Below are 19,673 nucleotides of genomic sequence, written 5' to 3'. Positions count from 1 at the left end.
ATTTTTTTGTGTTCAATTAGATTGTACATTTCTTTCCACTGACTTGAAGCTCAAGATTGTAAATTCCTCGAGGGAGTTAGCATTGAATTCTATGATTGATTGATTGGGTGATTAAGTCAGACGTCAACTTTTATGATAATAAATTAGGCACATGGATTGTCTAAAATAACAGATGATTCAACATCCCTTTGTGTTTGGTGAGGAGACATATTTCACGGCTTTTGTCAGCTTTAACTAGAATTACAGAAACTGGTTAGCCACAGATAAAACCCTGAGAGGACACTGAAAGATTCACTATCTAGGTGTCTTTCTCACAAATCCATAATCTCATAACCAAACTCTTCATCTGCATAAATTTATTTGTTAAAAAACCTGAAGATGCTGGTATTAGGTCTAGATGAATTTTTAGCAAGTGTAACATATCAAAGAGAATGGAGAACTCCCTGTAGGAAGGAAATAAAATGTCTGTTGGGAGAAAGCTGGAAATAAGAACCATTCCAATATCTGTAGCACAGAAAGGCAGGCTCTTTCCTGGATGAAAAACTCCTTTTTGGTGAATTATAAGTAAATGTCCTTTCTTCAGTCATTCATTCATAAAATATGGAGAAAACGTCTGCTAAGCAAGTAGCAGGCACTTGATAAGCACTGGTCCTTGTCCAGAGAGAACAAGAGAGAAGACAAGTAAAATACGTCTTTCCCCTTGCGGAGCTCTCTTGGTAAGTTAAGAGTAAGAGCTGGCCAGCAGAATGCACTTATTAGCAATCTAATGGGAAAGAAAATTATGAAACAAGGCAGGATTAAAACAAGCAAAACTAAAACTCAATAATTGAAAACCAACTCCCCATAGTTTCTGCTTGCTGATACAAGAACACGTTACTCCTTTTCAGGACTATGCTGAATTAGCAGTGCCTGACTGCACTAACAAACTAGTCATTACGTTTACTTCCTTGTCTAAAAGCTTAAGCCTCCTTCCCTATCACATCAGTGGTCCCAGTGTTCCATTCAGGGCCATCTTTTCATGTTGCATGTCTTCTGCAGTGTTTTTTCCTCCCATAAGTATTTTTCAATGATGACTTATAAATCTCTATCTTCATCTAAATGAATTTTCTGGGAACCTAAACTATCATCCAACTGCCTGTCACTCCGCTTGTATGTTTCACAGTCCTCTCAGACTCAGCGTGTCCATACTTAACTCCTTATCTCTACTCTCAAGCTTGCTTCTCCTGGCTTCTCTGTCTCAGTAAATGGCAACACCTTCCACTCCAGTGCCCAAGCTGGAAACAGCTTTTACTCTTCCAACTAGTTTTGACTCTTCTTGGATTCTACCCCTCACAACAGATCTGTAACCAAGTAGCATTGATTCTTACTCTTTACTGTCTCTCAAATCTACTTTTTTGTGGTTTTCTCCAGACTTCATTAATTCTTGCCAATTCTGCTTTTACAACCCCCCAATGAATCTCTCTATTGTAAGTCTTGCCTTCTTCCACTTTTCATACTGCTGCCAAAATCAGTTTTCTAAAAGAAAATCCAATCACATGATTTTCCTGCTTAAGATCCTTCAGTGGCTTCTGTTGCTCTCAACACATAATTTAGCATCTTGCACTTGGCATGTGATGTGTTTCCTGATCTGATGCTGCCCATCTTTAGATTTAGAGCTTCATTCCAGCCACTCCCCTGCATTTCCTCTATGGCTTTGGTTATCCTTTGCTGAACACACCTGTCTATCTTGTGGTCCATGCCTTTAGCTGCAACGAACTCCTTTTGTTTCTCCTCAGATTCTATGCTTGGGAAGCTTTTTCTGAACTTCAACATTTGGTTAGTTTACCCATTTTCACTGTTGTCATAGCCCATTTTACAGATTTTGATTAGCCTCTATCTTAACACATTCTAGTTATCTATTTACAGGCCATTCCACATCCCTTCCCCTTTCCTAGATTGAAATTCTGGAGGGCAGGAGCCCCTGTTTTATATGCTTATGGTATGCTTAGTACTCAGGGGTGTAAGTAGGATCTATGCTGAGGTAGCTGCTATAAGATTTGGAGAAACGAAGGCTATAGAGTTCAGTGTCATTAAGGAGCATATTCTTGTGAGACAGCCAAGGTGTTAAAAGAAATGTTAAAAGAAATGCAAATAAATCAGATCTATTTATTAGCTTTAAACTGCATGATTCTAACTAGTTGTGGAACATTTATAGAAATGGAATGTTAGAAAGTAGATTATTGTGATATTGAAAAGTTTAGAGATCAGAGGAAACTTAGGCAGGACTTGGGGGTTGAGTGAGGCTAAAATAGGTGGGGGAAAGAGGAAGGTCATGCGCAAATGTAAGGAGACTGGGGAGGAGAAGAGGCTGCTTGCAGGGGTAGTGAGAAAACCGTCACTGCAGGGCACCGTGTGTGATGGTAGGGTAAGAAGTGAGTTGTGCTTCAGCTGTGCTGAAGCTGGCTTATGCAGCACCTTGGAAGTCAGAAGAATTCAGGGTGGATGTGGAGACTAAAACAGAGAACCATTTTAGGCTCTTAAACAGGGCAAAGACATGCCAAAGTAGTACATTGATGATGTTCAGTCTGGAGGGACATGGAGACAAGAAGGTCAACTGGGCCATGATCCAGAGTCTTTTACTGACTGGTGACAGTGGTGTGGAGTACAATGTGAGAGATGCTGAGCAGGAAGGAACAAAAATAGTGATGGTGCTGTAACCTCAGATGAAAGGGAGGGTGAGTCAAGAGTAATTCATTCATTACCTGCACGAGTAAGGTACCTGGAAAAAAGCAGAGCTTGTTTATAGATCAACAGGAGAAACGTGGGTAAATATCAAAGTTGATTTGTTATAAACAAACACTATAGACTGCTTTCAGAGTCTCAAATAAGGCCTTCAAATTCAGCCTCCAGGACATTTTTCCTTCTCTACATTCATGAATGGCTCAATTTAGGCTTCAGGCAGGGTGACGACTGCATGTCTGCTTTTGTCTGTAACAGTACTTTTCAGTCTCATTTCTCTGGTTTACTTATTAATAGTGCCTCTTTTACTCTCAAAAATGTCCTGGTTTGGAAGCTAAATTATATGGTCTTCCCAGCCTTAGGGTTCATGACAAGCTCTGGTGCCAGGAAGCCCTGTCTATACTTTACATGCCATTTATGTTTTACTCCACTGAGGAGGTGGTATAAACATTGTTTATAGGAGGAATAGTGGTATGTCAGAATTAATACTTCATAAATATAGCAAGCCCTATTTTTTAAATGGTGGCTTAAAATTTGAGGACATTAGAAAGGTAGTTTGTCATTTTAAATTGAGTTATTTGACATTTACTAAAAGTATCTACTATATTTGGGCACTATGCTAAGCACTGGGGATATAAAGATGATAAAAAAAAAATCCTTGCCCTCAAGTGGCGTATAATCTACTGGGGGAAGGGATAGATAATCAAGCAACTGAACAGATGTCAAAGTACAGTGGGCCAAATGCTGTATTTGAGGTCCACAAGAGGATGTTTGTTACTAATAAATCAACTACCATTTGTTACTGTTGTCCATGATAAGAAACGATCTCTTTGATGAGTTTTGTAATTTTTTTCCTTTTCTTTTTCTTTAAACTTTTTGTTAACTTTTATTTTAGGTTCAAGGGTGCATGTGCAGGTTTGTTATATAGGTACACTTGTGTCACGGGAGTTCGTTATACAGATTATTTCATCACTCAGGTACTAAGCCTAGTTCCCAATAGTTATTTTTTCTGATCCTCTCCTTCCTCCCACCCTCTACCCTCAAGTAGGCTCCAGTGTCTATTGTTCCTATGTGTTTATGTGTTCTCATCACTTAGCTCCCATCATTTAGCTCCCACTTATAAGTGAGAACATGTGGTATTTGGTTTTCTGTTCCTTTTCTAAGGATGATGGCCTCTAGTTCCATCCATATCCCAGAAAGGACATGATCTCGTTCTTTTTTATGGCTACGGGGCTATTACTAAAAAGTAAAAAAATAGACTGGATGCAGTGGCTCACGCCTGTAATCCCAACACTTTGGGAGGCCAGGGTGGGTGGATCACTTGAGGTCAGGAGTTCAAGATCAGCCTGGCCAACATGGTGAAACTCTGTTTCTACTAAAAATAGAAAAGTTAGCAGGGTATGGCAGCAGGTGCCTGTAATCCCAGCTACTCGGGTGGCTGAGGCAGGAGAATTGCTTGAACCCGGGAGGTAGAGGTTTCAGTAAGTTGAGATCACGCCACTGCACTCCAGCCTGGGCGACAAGAGTGAAACTCTGTCTCAAAAAACAAAACAAAACAAAAACAGATGCTGGCGAGGTTGTGGAGAAAAGGGAACACTTACACACCATTAGTAAGAGTGTAATTTAGTTCAGCCATTGAGGAAAGCAGTATGGCGATTCCTCAAAGACCTAAAAACAGAACTACCATTCAACCCAAGCAATCCCATTACTGGGTATATACCCAAGGGATAGAAATCATTCTACCATAAAGACACATGCACATGTATATTCATTTCAGCACTATGCACAATAGCAAGGACATGGAATCAACCTAAATGCTCATCAATGGTAGACTGGATAAAGTGTTTTTTTGTTTTTTTTTTTTTTTTTCATTTTAACTTAAATTGTATTTATGTATAACCTTGTTCTTTCCAAAGAGTAAGCATAAATTTAGTAATTTAGCTTCTTAGAGATTAAAATAAATATTATTCTGAACCTCTGTGTAATGTCTTCTCTATGCTCTGCAAAATAAAGCAGATGACATAAAGAAGACAGGTAATTGAGTAGACTTAGATGCTATTCTTTGGCATATGACCTGGAAACGTGTTTAGGCAACCATAAAATTCAGCATTGAGACACCAATCAAGGGATCATCTTGAGGAATTTTTGAGAAACATCAGTACTTTTTCACTTTGCCACCACTTCTGAGTCTGAGTCACACTCTTCAGTGTCCTCTGGAGTTTCATGGGACTGAGCCACCAAGAAAACAAACCATGAAAGAGGCCTACCTGTATGACAGCGAGACCCCGTCCAGCCAGGCGGGCAGTCACACTGGTAAGGGGCCACACAGCGACCTCCGTTCAGACAGGGAAGAATGCAGATTGCTTAAAAAAAAAAAAAAAGGGGGGGGGCATTGAAATGGCGTTGATCAAAGTACACATCTGAGATAGGTTCAAGGGTTCAGAAAACATTTTGCAGGAGTGAAACCTTGTATGACTCACTAAATAACTTTCCTGCATGTGTTGTGCTTATTAATGAGTATCATTGGGAAAACACAATCAGGAAAGTAAGCCTGGATTCTTAGCCAGATGTAATGACTCTAAGGCCAAATCCACTTTCAGTGAAGACATTCGGTAATCGGTGTCTGCAAAGTGCTTTGCTTTAACTCTTCACAAAAATATGCAGAACGGTCTCCATTTATTATAGTTTCAAATTTCCATTACAAATTACATAAAATGTTCTAAGAGGATTTGGCTGCCTTGAGGCTCTCTTCCTGTCGAACTAAATGTGAGAATGGAATCAGATAGGCTGTAATATAGGGTTGGAGTTTGCAACATTTTGGTAACAATGTGACAACACGCCCTTTATTTCCGAGAAGCTGAGGACTGATGGTGACTGAATGATGCCTCCCCAACACTGTTCATGACTATCATTCCTCCTCCTAGAAATCACTGAAATCTTTAAAGAGGCATAGTCTGTTTAAAAGACGTGAGATTGTTGCCTTGCTCCCCAAAATCAAGTTCCCTAACTCCAATAGTCTTTGCATCACCTAGGAGTTGGTTAGCAATGCAGATGTCAGGTACCAACCCAGATCTGCTGATCTCCCAGATGATCTGTATGCACAGCAAAGCTTGGGAAGCGCTGGTGTAATGAAGGAGGGCAGGCACATGCTCAGTGAGCCAGACCAGCTAAGGCAGCCAAGCCAGGCCTGTCGTGGGGTACCCCAAAGTCAATGCTCACTAAGTCTTTGGACTCTTGACATAAGAGCAGGTTAAGTCTGGGAGCTGTAGGTGAAATGGAATGACTGGGGTGAGCTGGAAGAGAAAAGTGTGATTTCTCTTCTTTTTTAATCACTTGAGAATACTTGTTTTGGTGAGTTGTTAGCAGCCTAAATTTATTTCCATCATACATTTTCCTTTAAAGATTAGTTGAAAAAGTCACACTTAAAACATTTTAGTCTCTTATAAAATTCCTGCCCTGTAGGAAAAACTGGTATAGACCAATGGCTATCACATGAATCACTCTTAGTGGTTTACATACACTGCTCCTGTTGAAATATGAAACCATTTTATCCTTATATATATTTTAAGATATTGAAATAAAATGTAGTTAAGATATTTAAAAAATTAACATCACTATCTATACCTCCCTGGAATTTCAAATTCATATGTTTCTATAAGGATCAAAATTCTATATTAATTTACCAAGTATGGATATAGGAGTGCCAGCTTTCCTTATTTTCTTAATTAGTAGAAACAACAACAAAGAGGAAATGGTGAGCTGCAAATAGTACCGGGAAAGTACATGTTTTGCAGTGGTGCACGTTTATACCAACTGCAGCGATGACTGACATAGCACATAGTAGACCCTGAGTTAAGGGAAGAGGATAGCTTGGAGACTTTACAACAAGCTCCTTCTCAAGAAGACTTTTGCAAATTTGTGCCAGGGAGCATGTGAAGATGACTTTAGATGGATCTTAATAACAGTATTTTCAAAGTCATTAATATTCTAGATCTTCTGCAACCTGTTGACACATATGTGCTCTGTTTGGTGTAGACAAGGACTTACAGCAAATGAATTCTTCCCAACAGTACAACCATTTCCTGGTAACTCCCCTCAGGTGGGAGCATCCAGGCAATTTGTCAGGACTCAAAGTAAGATCTGAAGAGCAACTCACGTTCTTCACAGAGGCGCCCCATCCAGCCCTCTGGACAGGAACAAGCATTTGGGCGTTGGCAGATGCCCCCATTCTGACATGGGAATCGACAGACAGCTGGAAAAGAAGCAGGTTGGGTCACAAATGTAGGGAATTATGAAGGGAAGGAGTCAGAAAATAGAATTGCCCCTTTATATCTCATACTATTTCCTTGAGTCAAGCTTTCAGGAAGAGTGACAAAAATCGAATCTCAAGAGGGAATTTCAGTATGTGGAGAAGTACAGCATTTTATTGGCTGCTGCTATTTCAGTTTTCCCTGTAGCTTTATCAAGGTGCAACAAATAAAAACTGTATATATTTAAGATTTACAACCTGATTTATGTATAGATTGTGAAATAATCACAATTGAGCTAATTAGCACATTCATCCCCTCACATAGTTATTGTTTTCTCTCTTTTTTTGTGGTGAGAACACAAGATCTGTCCTTTCAGCAAATTTTCAGTATACAATACAGTATTGTTAACTACAGTCACATTGCTGGACATCAGAACTCCAGAACTAACTCATCTTGCATAACTGAAACTTTGATACCTTGACCAACATCTCCCTATCCTCACCCCCTCCCAGCTCCTGGGAACCACCATCTACTCTCTGCTTCTATGAGTTTGACTATTTTAGACTCCACCTATCAGCAAAGTCAGGCAGTAGATGTCATTCTGTGTCTGGCTTATTTCATGTAGCACGATGTCCTCCAGGTTAATTCCTGTTGTTGTAAATGGCAGGATTTTCATCTTCTGCAAAGCTGAATAATATTTCATCGTATCTGCCTATTTTTATCTGCATGTCTATCCAATCTATCTTCATCATCATCATCATTCTGTCAACACACTTTTATCCATGTATCTGCCAACAGACATTTATGTTGTTCAATATCACACACACAACACTCATTCTGACTTTAGACTTCAAGTGAAGTCTGGGATATTCCTTTAAGATGTCCCCCCTCAGCAACCCTCTCAAAAGGCTCTACATTCTCTTACATCCCATGTATTGGTGATCTCACTTCTCATTGTTGCTGCCAGACAATGAGTCCTCTTTCTCTCGCAATAGCCCGTTTCTTTTGAGGCTCATGCCATTCATCCATTGACTTCCTCAATCTTCCCTGCCTCACCAGTTATTAAAGTCCAAATCTGTTTTTCTGGTAAATTTGAGTTCATTGTAGATTCTGGATATTAGCCCTTTGTCAGATGAGTAGATTGCAAAAATTTTCTCCCATTCTGTAGGTTGCCTGTTCACTCTGATGGTAGTTTCTTTTGCTGTGCAGAAACTCTTTAGTTTAATTAGGTCCCATTTGTCAATTTTGGCTTTTGTTGCCATTGCTTCTGGTGTTTTAGACATGAAGTCCTTGCCCATGCCTATGTCCTGAATGGTAGGTGGGAATTGAACAATGAGAACACATGGACACAGGAAGGGGAACATCACACACTGGGGCCTGTTGTGGGGTGGGAGGAGGGGAGAGGGATAGCATTAGGAGATATACCTAATGTTAAATGACGAGTTAATGGGTGCAGCACACCAGCATGGCACATGTATACATATGTAACAAACCTGCACGTTGTGCACATGTACCCTAAAACAAAGTATTTTTTTAAAAAAAAACAGTCCAAATCTGAACATTGTTTGTGGTCAACTCATCCAACAACTCAATTATTTAGTTCCTTGGTTTTATCTGTGTGTACTAGCATACTTCTTTACTTCTGGCAAATATTTGTAGAATGAATGAAATATTATGATGTATAAAAATCATATTTTATTATAAAAGTGTAAGTTTTAGAAGGACATAATACTAGCGTGCCTCATTACCTCTATTTTGCAGAATTTCAAGCACAGAACCCAAGAGTTTTATGTGTTTTTGAAACTCAAACCATAACATTAAAAGAAAATTACACAGCTGCTAAAAGAAATTTTAAGGCCAAGGAAAAATAAAGTAGTATGCATATTAGTTGTTGGACAAATCAGATTTCTATACACATTTCCCTGCAGTTTCACTAAGAAATAACCATTCAAATATTTCCTTACCTCTGCAAATAGGAGGTGATGTCCACGTTCCATTTTCTAAACAAACACTCCTCAGGGAACCCTCCAACATGTATCCACTGTAACACGAGTAGGTGATCATGTCTCCATATTGGTAATGTATGCCTCGAACAATTGCATTTTCTACGTGAGCTGGTGGACCACATGAGATTTCTACAGGAAAACAAAACAACAATTAAGCTTGTGTTATTAACACAGACTGAGAACACAGTCTCATCTCTCAGAATGAAAGAGCAAAAATAAAATACATAAGGGAAACATTTTCACCTACTTATCTAGAATAGTAAGAACTAAAAGAATTAACTGCTGCTGCTGAGAAAAATTAGACATACACAGATCAAAAGTTTTTTTGTCTTCTGATTCAAATGTGGAAGGTGAGCCTACTTTAAACCTAAGGAAAGCAGTCTGTAGGACACCAAGAATTAGCTCTTGTACCTCATCAAATAACTGGCTGCAAGAGACTTTCAAAACAGGATGCGTATTAAATTAGAGAAAACATGATTGTAGTCTATTGTTTCAGTGTAAAGATCATTAATTGTAGTACTGCATATTGTATCAGGGCTATTTTATTAATGCCTAGAACAGTGCCTAGCATGCAACATGCTCTTGAAAATGAGTCAGTGAATGAATATTGTCTCTAGTCTATAGATGCTCAATGAATACAACTTGACGAGGTTTATGAAATTCAAGGTTTCATGTTAGTTTTCCTCTTTTCAATACTGTAAAAGAGTGACTTTCTGCTTTTGGGATCTGTGTGAGACTGGATGACAATCCTCTCTTTTAAAAGGGACATATGCTGTATATTTAAATAAGATTTTTATAACTGATATTGTTTTGAGAATTTTACAAGAAGCCTTAAGATAATTAGAATTATTCTGTGGTGGGACACAAGGCAAGGGCTAGACTGGTGTCAGGATTCTCATCAGAATCCAGTTTGTTCAATTTTGAATGAAGAGTCCTTATGAGCTGGCTTCTAAAAGGTCGCTTTGTCGTCATAATACTACCAAAAGCTTGTTAGAGGAGATAACAAATTTGTATGATTTTTCTCAATTTTTTTCCCCTCTAAGGTGGACACAATGTCTACTATACAACAGAAATCAGAAGGAAATAAATGAATTATGTTTATTGATTTGCATATGTTAAACTAGCCTTCCATCCGGGGGAAGAGGCCAACTTGATTGTGATGGATAAGCTTTTTGATGGGCTGCTGGATTCGGTTCTCCGGTATTTTATTGAGGATTTTTGTATTGACGTTCATCGGGGAAGTTGGCCTGAAGTTTTCTTTTTCTTGTATCTCTGCCAGGTTTTGGTATCAGGATGATGCTGGCCTCATAAAATGAGTTAGGGAGGAATCCCTCCTTTTCAATTGTTTGGAATAGTTTCTGAAGGAATGGTACCAGCTCCTCTTTGTACCTCTGGGAGAATTCAGCTATAAATCTGTCTGGTCCTTGGCTTTTTTTGGTTGTAGGCTATTTATTACTGCCTCAATTTCAGAACTGGTTATTGGTCTATTCAGGGATTCAACTTTTTCCTGGTTCAGGTCTTGGAAGGGTGTATGTGTCCAGGAATTTATCCATTTCTTCTAGATTTTCTCGTTTATGTGCCTAGAGGTGTTTATAGTATTCTCTGATGGTTGTTTGTATTTCTGTGGCGTCAGTGGTGATATTCCCTTTATCATTTTTTATGGTCTGATTCTTTTTTTTAATTAGCTAGTGGCCTATTTTATTACTTTTTTCAAAAAAACAGTTCCTTGATTAATTGATTGTTTTGAAGGGTTTTTTGTGTCTGTATCTCCTTCAGTTCTGCTCTGATCTTGGTTATTTCTTGTCTTCTGCTAGCTTTAGGGTTTGTTTGCTCTTGGTTCTCTAGTTCTTTTAGTTGTGATGTTAGGGTGTCAATTTGAGATCATTTTACCCTTTTGATGTGAGCATTTAGTGCTATAAATTTCCCTCTTAACACTGCTTTAACTGTGTCCCAGAGATTCTGGTACATTGTTTCATTGTTCTCATTGCTTTCAAAGAACTTCTTGATTTCTTCCTTAATTTCATGATGTACCCAGGAGTCATTCAGGAGCAGACTGTTCAACTTCCACGAAGCTATGTGGTTTTGAGTTTCTTAATCCTGAGTTCTAATTTGATTGAACTGTGGTCTGAGAGAATGTTTGTTATGATTTCAGTTGTTTTGCATTTGCTGAGGAGTGTTTTACTTCCAATTATGTGATCAGTTTTAGAGTAAGTACTGTGTAGCAATGAGAAGAATGTATATTCTGTTGTTTTGGGGTGGAGAGTTCTGTAGATGTCTGTCAAGACCACTTGATCCAGAGCTGAGTTCAAGTCCGGAATATCCTTGTTAATTTTCTGTCTCGATGATCTAATATTGACAGTGGGGTGTTAGTCTCCCACTATTATTGTGTAAATGTTAAAGACTCTTTGTAGGTCTCTAAGAACTTGATTTATGAATTTGGGTGCTCCTGTACTGGGTGCATATATATTTAGGATAGTTAGTTCTTCCTGTTGAATTGAACCCTTTACCATTATGAAATGCCCTTCTTTGTCTTTTTTGATCTTTGCTGGTTTAAAGTCTGTTTTGTCAGAAACTAGAAGTACAACCCCTATTTTTTTCCTGCTTTTCATTTGCTTGGCATTTTGTGTCTTTTAATTGGGGCATTTAGCTCATTTACATTTAAGGTTAGCATTGTTATGTGTGAATTTGATCCTGTCATCATGATGCTAGGTGGTTATTTTGCAGACTTGTTGATATAGTTGCTTCATCTTGTCATTGATCTTTGTACTTCAGGGTGTTTTTTGTAGTGGCTGGTAACGATTCTTCCTCTCCATATTTAGTGCTTCCTTCAGGAGCTCTTGCAAGGCAGGCCCGGTGGTGATGAATTCCCTCAGTGTTTTCTTGTCCGAAAAGGATTTTATTTCTCTTTCACTTATGAAACTTAGTTTGGCTGGCTATGAAATTCTGGGTTGGAAATTCTTTTAAGAATGTTGAATATTGGCCCCCAATCTCTTCTGGCTTTTAGGGCTTCTGCAGAGAGGTCTGTTAGTCTGATGGGCTTCCCTTTGTAGGTCACCTGGCCTTTCTCTGTGGCTGCCCTTAACATTTTTTCCTTCATTTTCACCTTGGCGAACCTGAGGATTATGTGTCTTGGGGTTGATCTTCTCATGGAGTATCTTACTGGGGTTCTCTAGATTTCCTGAACTGGAATGTTGGTCTTGTTTTGCTAGGTTGGGGAAGTTGTCCTGGGTGATATCCTGAAGTATGTTTTCCAAGTTGGTTCTATACTCGTCTCTTTTGGGTACCCCAATCAATCATAGGTTTGGTCTTTTTACATAATTTCATAGTTCTCAGAGGTTTTGTTCATTCCTTTCATTCTCTGTTCTCTAATCTTGTCTGCCTGTCTTATTTCAGCAAGATAGTCTTCAAACTCAAATTCTTTCCTCCACTTGGTCCATTCAGCTATTGATACTTGTTGCATTGTGAAGTTCTCGTGTTGTGTTTTTCAGCTCCATCAGGTCATGTACATTCCTTTCCAACCTGGCTAACAGCTCCTGTAATGTTTTATCCTGGTTCTTAGTGTCTTTGTGTTGGGTTAGAACATGTTCCTTTAGCTCAGTGAACTTCATTATTACCGACTTTCTGAAGCCTACTTCTTTCAATTCATCAATCCCAGCCTCTGCCCAGTTCTGTGCTTTTCCTGGAGAAATGTTGCAGTCATTTGGATGAGAAGAGGAACTCTGACTTTTTGAGTTTTCAGTGTTTTCTTCATTGATTTTTTTCTCATCTTCCTGAGTTCTCCAGTTTTGATCTTTGAGGCTGCTGACCTTTGGATGATGCTTTTGTGAGGGCTTTTTTGTTGATGGCTGTTGTTGTTGCTTTCTCTGTTTTTCTTTTAACAGTCAGGCCCCTCTTTTGTAGGGCTGCTGTGGTTTGCTGGGGGTCCATTCCAGACCCTATTTACCTGGGTCCCACCTGCACCTGAAGGTGTCACTAGTGGAAGCTGCAGAATAGCAAAGATGGCTGCTTGCTCTTTCCTCTGGGAGCTCTGTCCCAGAGGGGCACTGACCTGATGCCAGCAGGAACGCCCTTGTATAAGGTGTCTGGTGACCCCTGTTGTGGCGGAGGGGGGGTGTCTCATCCCAATCAGGAGGCATGGGATCAGGGACTCGCTTAACAAAGCACTCTAGCTGCCCCTTGGCAGAGCAGGTGCACTGTGCTGTGGGGAATCCCACTAGTCCAGCCTGCCTGGATTCCTCAGAGCCAGCAGGGGAAGGACTAAGCCTGCTGATCTGTGGAGACCATGGCCACATGGGGCCCCAGGGGCTCCATCTCAAGGAGATCAGAGTTCTGTTTGTAAACCCCTGGCTGGAGTTGCTGAAATTCCCACAGGGAGGCCCTGCTTAGTGAGGAGGGAGGAGTCAGGGTCCAGCCTAAGGAGGCAGTCTGGCCACGATCTGTCACAGCTGCTGTGCTGCACTGTGGGGAAATTCCTCTTCTGTCCAAATTGCCTAGTCTCCCTGGCACCAGCAGGGAAAAAAATGGCAGACTGGAGCTGCAGTGATGGTGGCCGCCTCTTCCCCCAGAAGCTCAGTCATCTTAGGCAGCAGGCGGCCACAGTGATGGTGGCTGCTCCTCCCTCGGATAACTCGGTAGTCTTAGGCAGTTTTCAGTTGAGTGGTGCCAAGAATCGGCATAACTCTGTGCTTGGGACGCAAGGCCCTGGTGGCATGGGCTCATGTGGGGGGTCTCCTGATCTGCAGGTTGCACAGATCCATGGAAAAAGTGTGGTTTCCTGAGCGGGATAGCACATCGCGTACCGCCTCCTTTGGCTGGGGTTGGGAGCTCCCCTTGCCCCATGTGGCTCCCAGGTGGGCCGTTATACCACCTTGCTTTTTCTCGCTTTCTGTGGATTGTGCCAACTGCCTAGTCAGTCCCAATGAGAGAACCTGGATACCTCAGTTGCCGGTGCAGGATTCACTCACTGTTTTTGTTCATCTCGATGGGAGGCTCTGGCCACAGCTGTTTCTAGTTGGCCATCTTGACCTCTCCCCGCAAAATAAACATTCTAATACTGCAATAGGCTGCTAGCTGAAAATTCAGGGACTTGGGCTGTTGTGTATATCTTCCTATTAGGAAATATTGCTAATATGCACCAATTCATTTATTCTTCAAATCTATAAGATATCTATAATAACTACAAGATAGGTATAATTGAGACTCTTAACAAATGACAGCCCTAAGACTCAGAGAAGTAAGGCACTGGCATAAGTTTAAACGTTTTGAGGAGAGAATTCGAACTCAAGTCTTTCTGATTCCAGAATCCCCATGACCTTCACAGGCATATTTCTTATCTCATTAAGTGGAGTGCAAGTGTACTGAAGATGAAGACCATTGTAGGCATGATACATTCTTATACTATGCAGCCTTGTGCCTTGCCCCTGGTTGGACTCAATGAATATTTTAATTGATTACTGTAGAGAGAGTAGCTTGGACAACAAATTAGTCTGGAGGGCAGATGTTGGCAGGGGGATTTTTGTTTTTATTTATTTTTATTTATTTTTTGAGATGCAGTCTTATTCTGTCTCCCAGGCTGGAGTGCAGTGGTGCAATCTTAGCTTATTGCAACCTCCACCTTCTAGGTTCAAGAGATTCTCCTAACTCGGCCTCCCGAGTAGCTGGGATTACAGGTGTGTGCCACCACACCCAGCTAATTTTTGTATTTTTAGTAGAGACGGGGTTTTGCCATGTTGGCCAGGCTGGTCTCACACTCCTGACCTCAGGTGATCCGCCCACCTCGGCGTCCCACAGTGCCACTGCACCCAGCTGGCAGTGAGATGTTTTAAATGGAGTTAGAAAGTGTGTGTTAGAAAACGTTGCATTATCACAAGGCTGCAAAAGATGCCTCCAGATTGCATAAAATGCAGTAACAAAGCACTAACCTACAGTGCTAGTGCTAGCAACATAGTGCTTGCTAGTGGTTCTCAGACTGTGTTTCCTGGGCCAGCAGCATCCTCATCAGCAACATCTAGAAATGTGTTTTAGCAGGTTCTCCAGGTGGTTCTGATGCAGGCTCAAGTTTGAGAACCACTGTGGAATAATTTTTCTATTGCAAAACATTCATAGTCTGTTAAAGGATGGTTTGGGGACTCTGACAGTGTGGAGAAAAATTTGTATTTTGAGTTTAATATCTTGCTCATTCTTAGAGGAGCAGATTTTGAAAATCTGTTCAGTGAATCCTAGTCAGGTGGGTTTTAGTTTAGTTCTGGAAAGCTTTTTTTTTTAATGTTTGAAATTCGAAGATTAAAAAAATTTACAAACATTAATGAGGAAGATGATAACTGTGATAGCACAGAGATCTAAATATCTACAACTAAGTGACTTGATTGAAAACAACCTCACAGGGATGGGAAAACATTTCGCACTAGCGGCACGAACTGGCTTCCGCCTGCTGACTTACTTTCACATTTGGCGCTTGTCTGTGTCCACGTCTCGTCGGGGTTGCAGGTAATGATACCGTGGCCCTGCAGCAGAAAGCCTTCCCTACATTTGATGGACACATTCTGATCAACATAAAACTCCTTTTCAGACAGCAGAGCATTCTCGGGAATCACAAAAGGAACAGGGCATGGATTTGCTGTCAAAAAGAAAAGAAAATGCTTACTGATATTTCCCCCCTTTTCTTAATGTATTTCTTTGAAGGCAGAGTAGTAGTCCTATAGGAGATGGGTTCTCAATAATGATCATATGAGGTTTAAAAATATGGAACTTCAAACATTAGACACAGACTTGTTTTGCATCCTCATGAAATTACGTGTAAAGATAAAGCCAGATAAGATCAGAAAACATGAAGTTATTCAACCACTAATGCAAGGTCCTAAAAGTTGAAGATGACAATTTATGCCTGAAATTATGGGCCACAACGCTATTTTAGACTGGTTTTTTATCAGCATTGTGAAAACAAAAGGCATACTAGAAGTCAAGGGATATATCAAATATTCCCTTATTATTTGAAGAATATGAAATACTTCTCATTGTCACTTTACTTTCTTTTATTGAACATCCTTCAGGAGTATTGAACATCCTTCAGGAGGATTGTTTACTTTCTTTTATTGAACATCCTTCAGGAGGATTGAACCAGGAAATCATCAGACATTTCTAGGTGAGCTGAATATGACTTTAGACTCACACTGCTATGGGCAGGATATTAGAACTAGTGGAGTTTGCATGCTTTATTGATAAAGATGGATTCATTTTTATAGGCCTGAGGGAAACACAGGAAATGATGATGGCATTATGCGTGCTTAGCGCAAGTGTGTGACACACATGTCAACACATATTTCAAGCAATTTAGGATTTTTAAATGGGCACAAAAGTATTTGAGGTACACTTCCGCTGTTACTGCATTATAATGATACTTGAAACAGTAACAAGAGCAATCTCAACTTATACCTTGCTTGTGAATATTTTCTTTCGAATGGTTATAACTCATTATCTTAATTTATTATATTTATATATACTTCATTATATTAACATCACATATTAAATGTATTTTCTTTCATTTCTTTCCTATCCCCAGTAGAATTCATGATACATGTATGTCAAAATTTTTTCATTAGGTTGCATTTTCTCTTAGTAATCACTCAAGGAATCTGACAAAAGCTGATTCTCAGACAGGACTTAGATAACACTAATATATTTTTAAAATATCCCTGAGAATTCAGCTTGGATAGGCATTAATTGCTTTCTCTGGGCCCATATCCCTTATGAGTGGAGTTTCCTCTATGTTTTGGATATGTGGGAAGCTAATCGTGAAACTGAATCTGATAAAAATTTCTCCTAAAGTCAACACACACGTTTGCAGAGAGGGACTGGGTGGCTCCAGGTGCCATTTTCTGTGCAGTGTGCCTCAGATGGCCCTTCAAGACTGTAGCCTCTGTTGCAGGAATATACCACGTTGGGTCCAGTCGTCGTGTTTTCAATGTCAGCTTTCCCATTGAGAAATTCAAGTGGTGCTTCACACCTGGTCTCTAAAAACAAGAATAAAAAGCCTCATATTAATTGCTTCCCCAATTCCTCTTTCCTTCTTTTCCTATGATTGCTGAAGATACTTCATGGAATACATAAAATATTATGGCTTACTCATGTGTGAAGCACAGTGATATTCATTGAAGGAGAAAAATATAGCATACCTAAGTATTGGATTAATACATGCATGCAATTAAAGATTGGGATTTAGTCCTATTGACTCCAGCTGTCTTTATGTATTATTAATAACGCTGGGGACAGGGACTATAGATGAGCAGGTGGGTAAAATAAAACGGTCTCATTGTAAGTTGCTAACAATGGCCAAGAACTTTTCAAACAATACTAAATTTATTTCTTACAACACTTAAGTTGTAAGCCCAAATAAAATACAGGATGCCCTGTTAAATTTCAGTATCAGATAAATAACAAATACATTTTTAGTATAAGCATGTCTCAAATATTGCATATTTATCAGTTTACATTTAAATTATTTTTCATCTGAAATTTAAATATAACTGCATGTCCTGTATTTTTGTTTCTTCCAAATCTGGCAACCTTACTTACAGCAACTCTGAGATTATCTCATGTAACAGCTGGCAAAAAGTGAGGCTTAGAGAAGTTAAATAATTTGGTCAAGGTCATACTGCTTGTAAGAAGAGAGAAAATATAAAATTATCAGAAGGTAAAAGATAATAGGAAAAGTATAGAGAACAGGGACCCGAGAGCTTGTGGGGAATTAGAATAAATGACATTTTATATGGCTTTTGAGGAATATGCTGACTTCATAAACTGGTGAGTATTATAGTAAAGTTATAAAGAATGATTTTGCATTATTGTGAGAAATGTTATTTATTAACAGGGATGCGATGAGGAAAATAGGATCACCCTTTCAAGGATCTCAAAAAATGGGCTTGAGTCTTAATTTTATAATTTTTGTGAAGGCAGAGAAGGTGGTTCTAGACTAGTGGTTCTCAAGTTTGGCTGTGTACCTTAGAAAACCTGGGAAGTATTTATGGCCTATCACAGACCAAATGAGTCCAGATCTTTATACTGAGGGCTACTTTTCAGTATTATATTAAAAATTCCCCAGACAATTCAAATGTGAACTCAGAGTTGTGAGTCCCTGGACTAGAGGTGAATGGACTTCTTTCAGCCCAAAGTTGAGTACGCTGGCATCACAGATCTTAACCTTGCCTGCACTTTGAAACCACCTAGGGAGCTTTAAAATGCTATTGATGCTGCGCCGGGCGTGGTGGCTCAGGCCTATAATCCCAGCACTTTGGGAGGCTGAGGTGCATGGATTGCTTGAAGCCAGGAGTTCGAGACCAGCCAGGCCAACGTGGTGAAATCCCATCTCTACTGAAATACAAAAAATTACCCGGGCATGGTGGAGCATGCCTGTAGCCCCAGCTACTCGGGAGGCTGAGGCATGAGAGTCGCTTGAGCCCGGGAAGTGGAGGTTGCAGTGAGCCAAGGTTGCACTACTGTGCACTCCACCCTGGGTGACAGAATGAGACTCTATTTAAAAATAAAAATAAAAATAAATACGTACGTACATTGTCCTTTGGCAGAGAAGGGAATACTGGGGATAAAGTTAGGTACATTAACCCACATTTTGCCAAATAAACTTGGTTGTTCTCATAAAATGAGTTAATGTAAAATTCCATGCAAAATATTAATATTAATTGATTTGACAGATGGACCAACAGTACATTAAAAGTATTGGCTAGTATTGTCAACAAAAAAACAACAGCTCTAAGCCTTCTAATTTATAATTATTTGAGAAAAACCCCCACAAAAATGCTAATAATCTCAATAGTTTAGTTTTGAAACAAAATGTTTGCCATTCCAGAGTCAGTAATCTTGTGTCCTACTGCAGTTAATTGTTAATCCCTACTACAGTTTTTGACCCTTTTATTGGTTTATTGCCCTTGAGAAAAAGCCCATTAAAAGGTTCTCATACGGCTTATGGAGTTGGCTTACCTTTTAATTACAAAACTAACCTATAAAGAAAATGTAGCCACACTGTTATTTTGTGTCCTCAGTGTCATTTTGGGGGTTGCTAAGTATCATTCAACTCACCTTTGCATATTGCCACCCCTCCACTCCACTCTCTGTTCCCCTGGCAGACACGTTCCCTGTTCCCCTGTGAAACAATGGAGAAAGGTCATCAACAAGATCATAACTCTATAATAGATAATAAGGAAATGCAAAGTAATCTTAGCTATGGCCTCAAATCGCTCAGCACTGGAATGCTGAATAAACACATTAAATATAGTTTAAGGAGTAGGTTTAGACTTTGAAAAATGTTTTTATCAAATTGCTTCAAAATTCACACCCTTGTAGACCGGTATAATTAAGGTATAGACTTTGCTTCATCTTTTATTTTAAATGGCAACTAATTATAATCTGCAGCTAAGACTGACAAAGAATGCATTGGAAGTGGTCAAATAGTATTCTATTGTGTATGTATGTGTACATACCTTAGAAATGTATGAATCATAGTACATCATAATATATGTATGTACACATACATACACAATAGAGTACTATTTGGCCATAAAAGCAGATGTGATATATACACATAAGTATATCTCACATTTTCGTTATCCATTCATCCATCGATGACACCCAATGCTTAGGTTGACTCCATATATATCTTGGTAATTGTGTATCCCAAAAATGTATACAA

At 39.5% G+C, this 19,673-nt stretch overlaps 1 protein-coding gene across 3 annotated transcripts in view; it reads right to left on the bottom strand.

Moving 5' to 3' along the window:
- The window catches only part of SVEP1 (sushi, von Willebrand factor type A, EGF and pentraxin domain containing 1), a 231,939-nt gene that overhangs the window by 5,141 nt on the left and 207,125 nt on the right, over positions 1–19,673 (bottom strand). For 2 of the 3 annotated variants that reach the window (XM_030822826.1, XM_030822868.1), the window contains exons 41-46: positions 19,064–19,127; positions 16,810–16,983; positions 15,414–15,590; positions 8,933–9,103; positions 6,875–6,970; positions 4,986–5,081 (exon numbers count right to left, since the gene is read on the bottom strand). In XM_030822826.1, coding sequence (XP_030678686.1) covers positions 4,986–5,081; positions 6,875–6,970; positions 8,933–9,103; positions 15,414–15,590; positions 16,810–16,983; positions 19,064–19,127 — 778 coding nt within the window. Of the gene's footprint in view, positions 1–4,985; positions 5,082–6,874; positions 6,971–8,932; positions 9,104–15,413; positions 15,591–16,807; positions 16,984–19,063; positions 19,128–19,673 lie in introns of those variants that run through there. The other variant, XM_030822920.1, reaches the window with a different exon arrangement.

Source organism: Nomascus leucogenys, chromosome 1a (assembly GCF_006542625.1).
Source record: "Nomascus leucogenys isolate Asia chromosome 1a, Asia_NLE_v1, whole genome shotgun sequence".
Lineage (NCBI taxonomy): Eukaryota > Metazoa > Chordata > Mammalia > Primates > Hylobatidae > Nomascus > Nomascus leucogenys.
The sequence above is the reverse complement of the archived record's forward strand: the minus strand, read 5'-3'. Positions and strand labels throughout refer to the sequence as shown.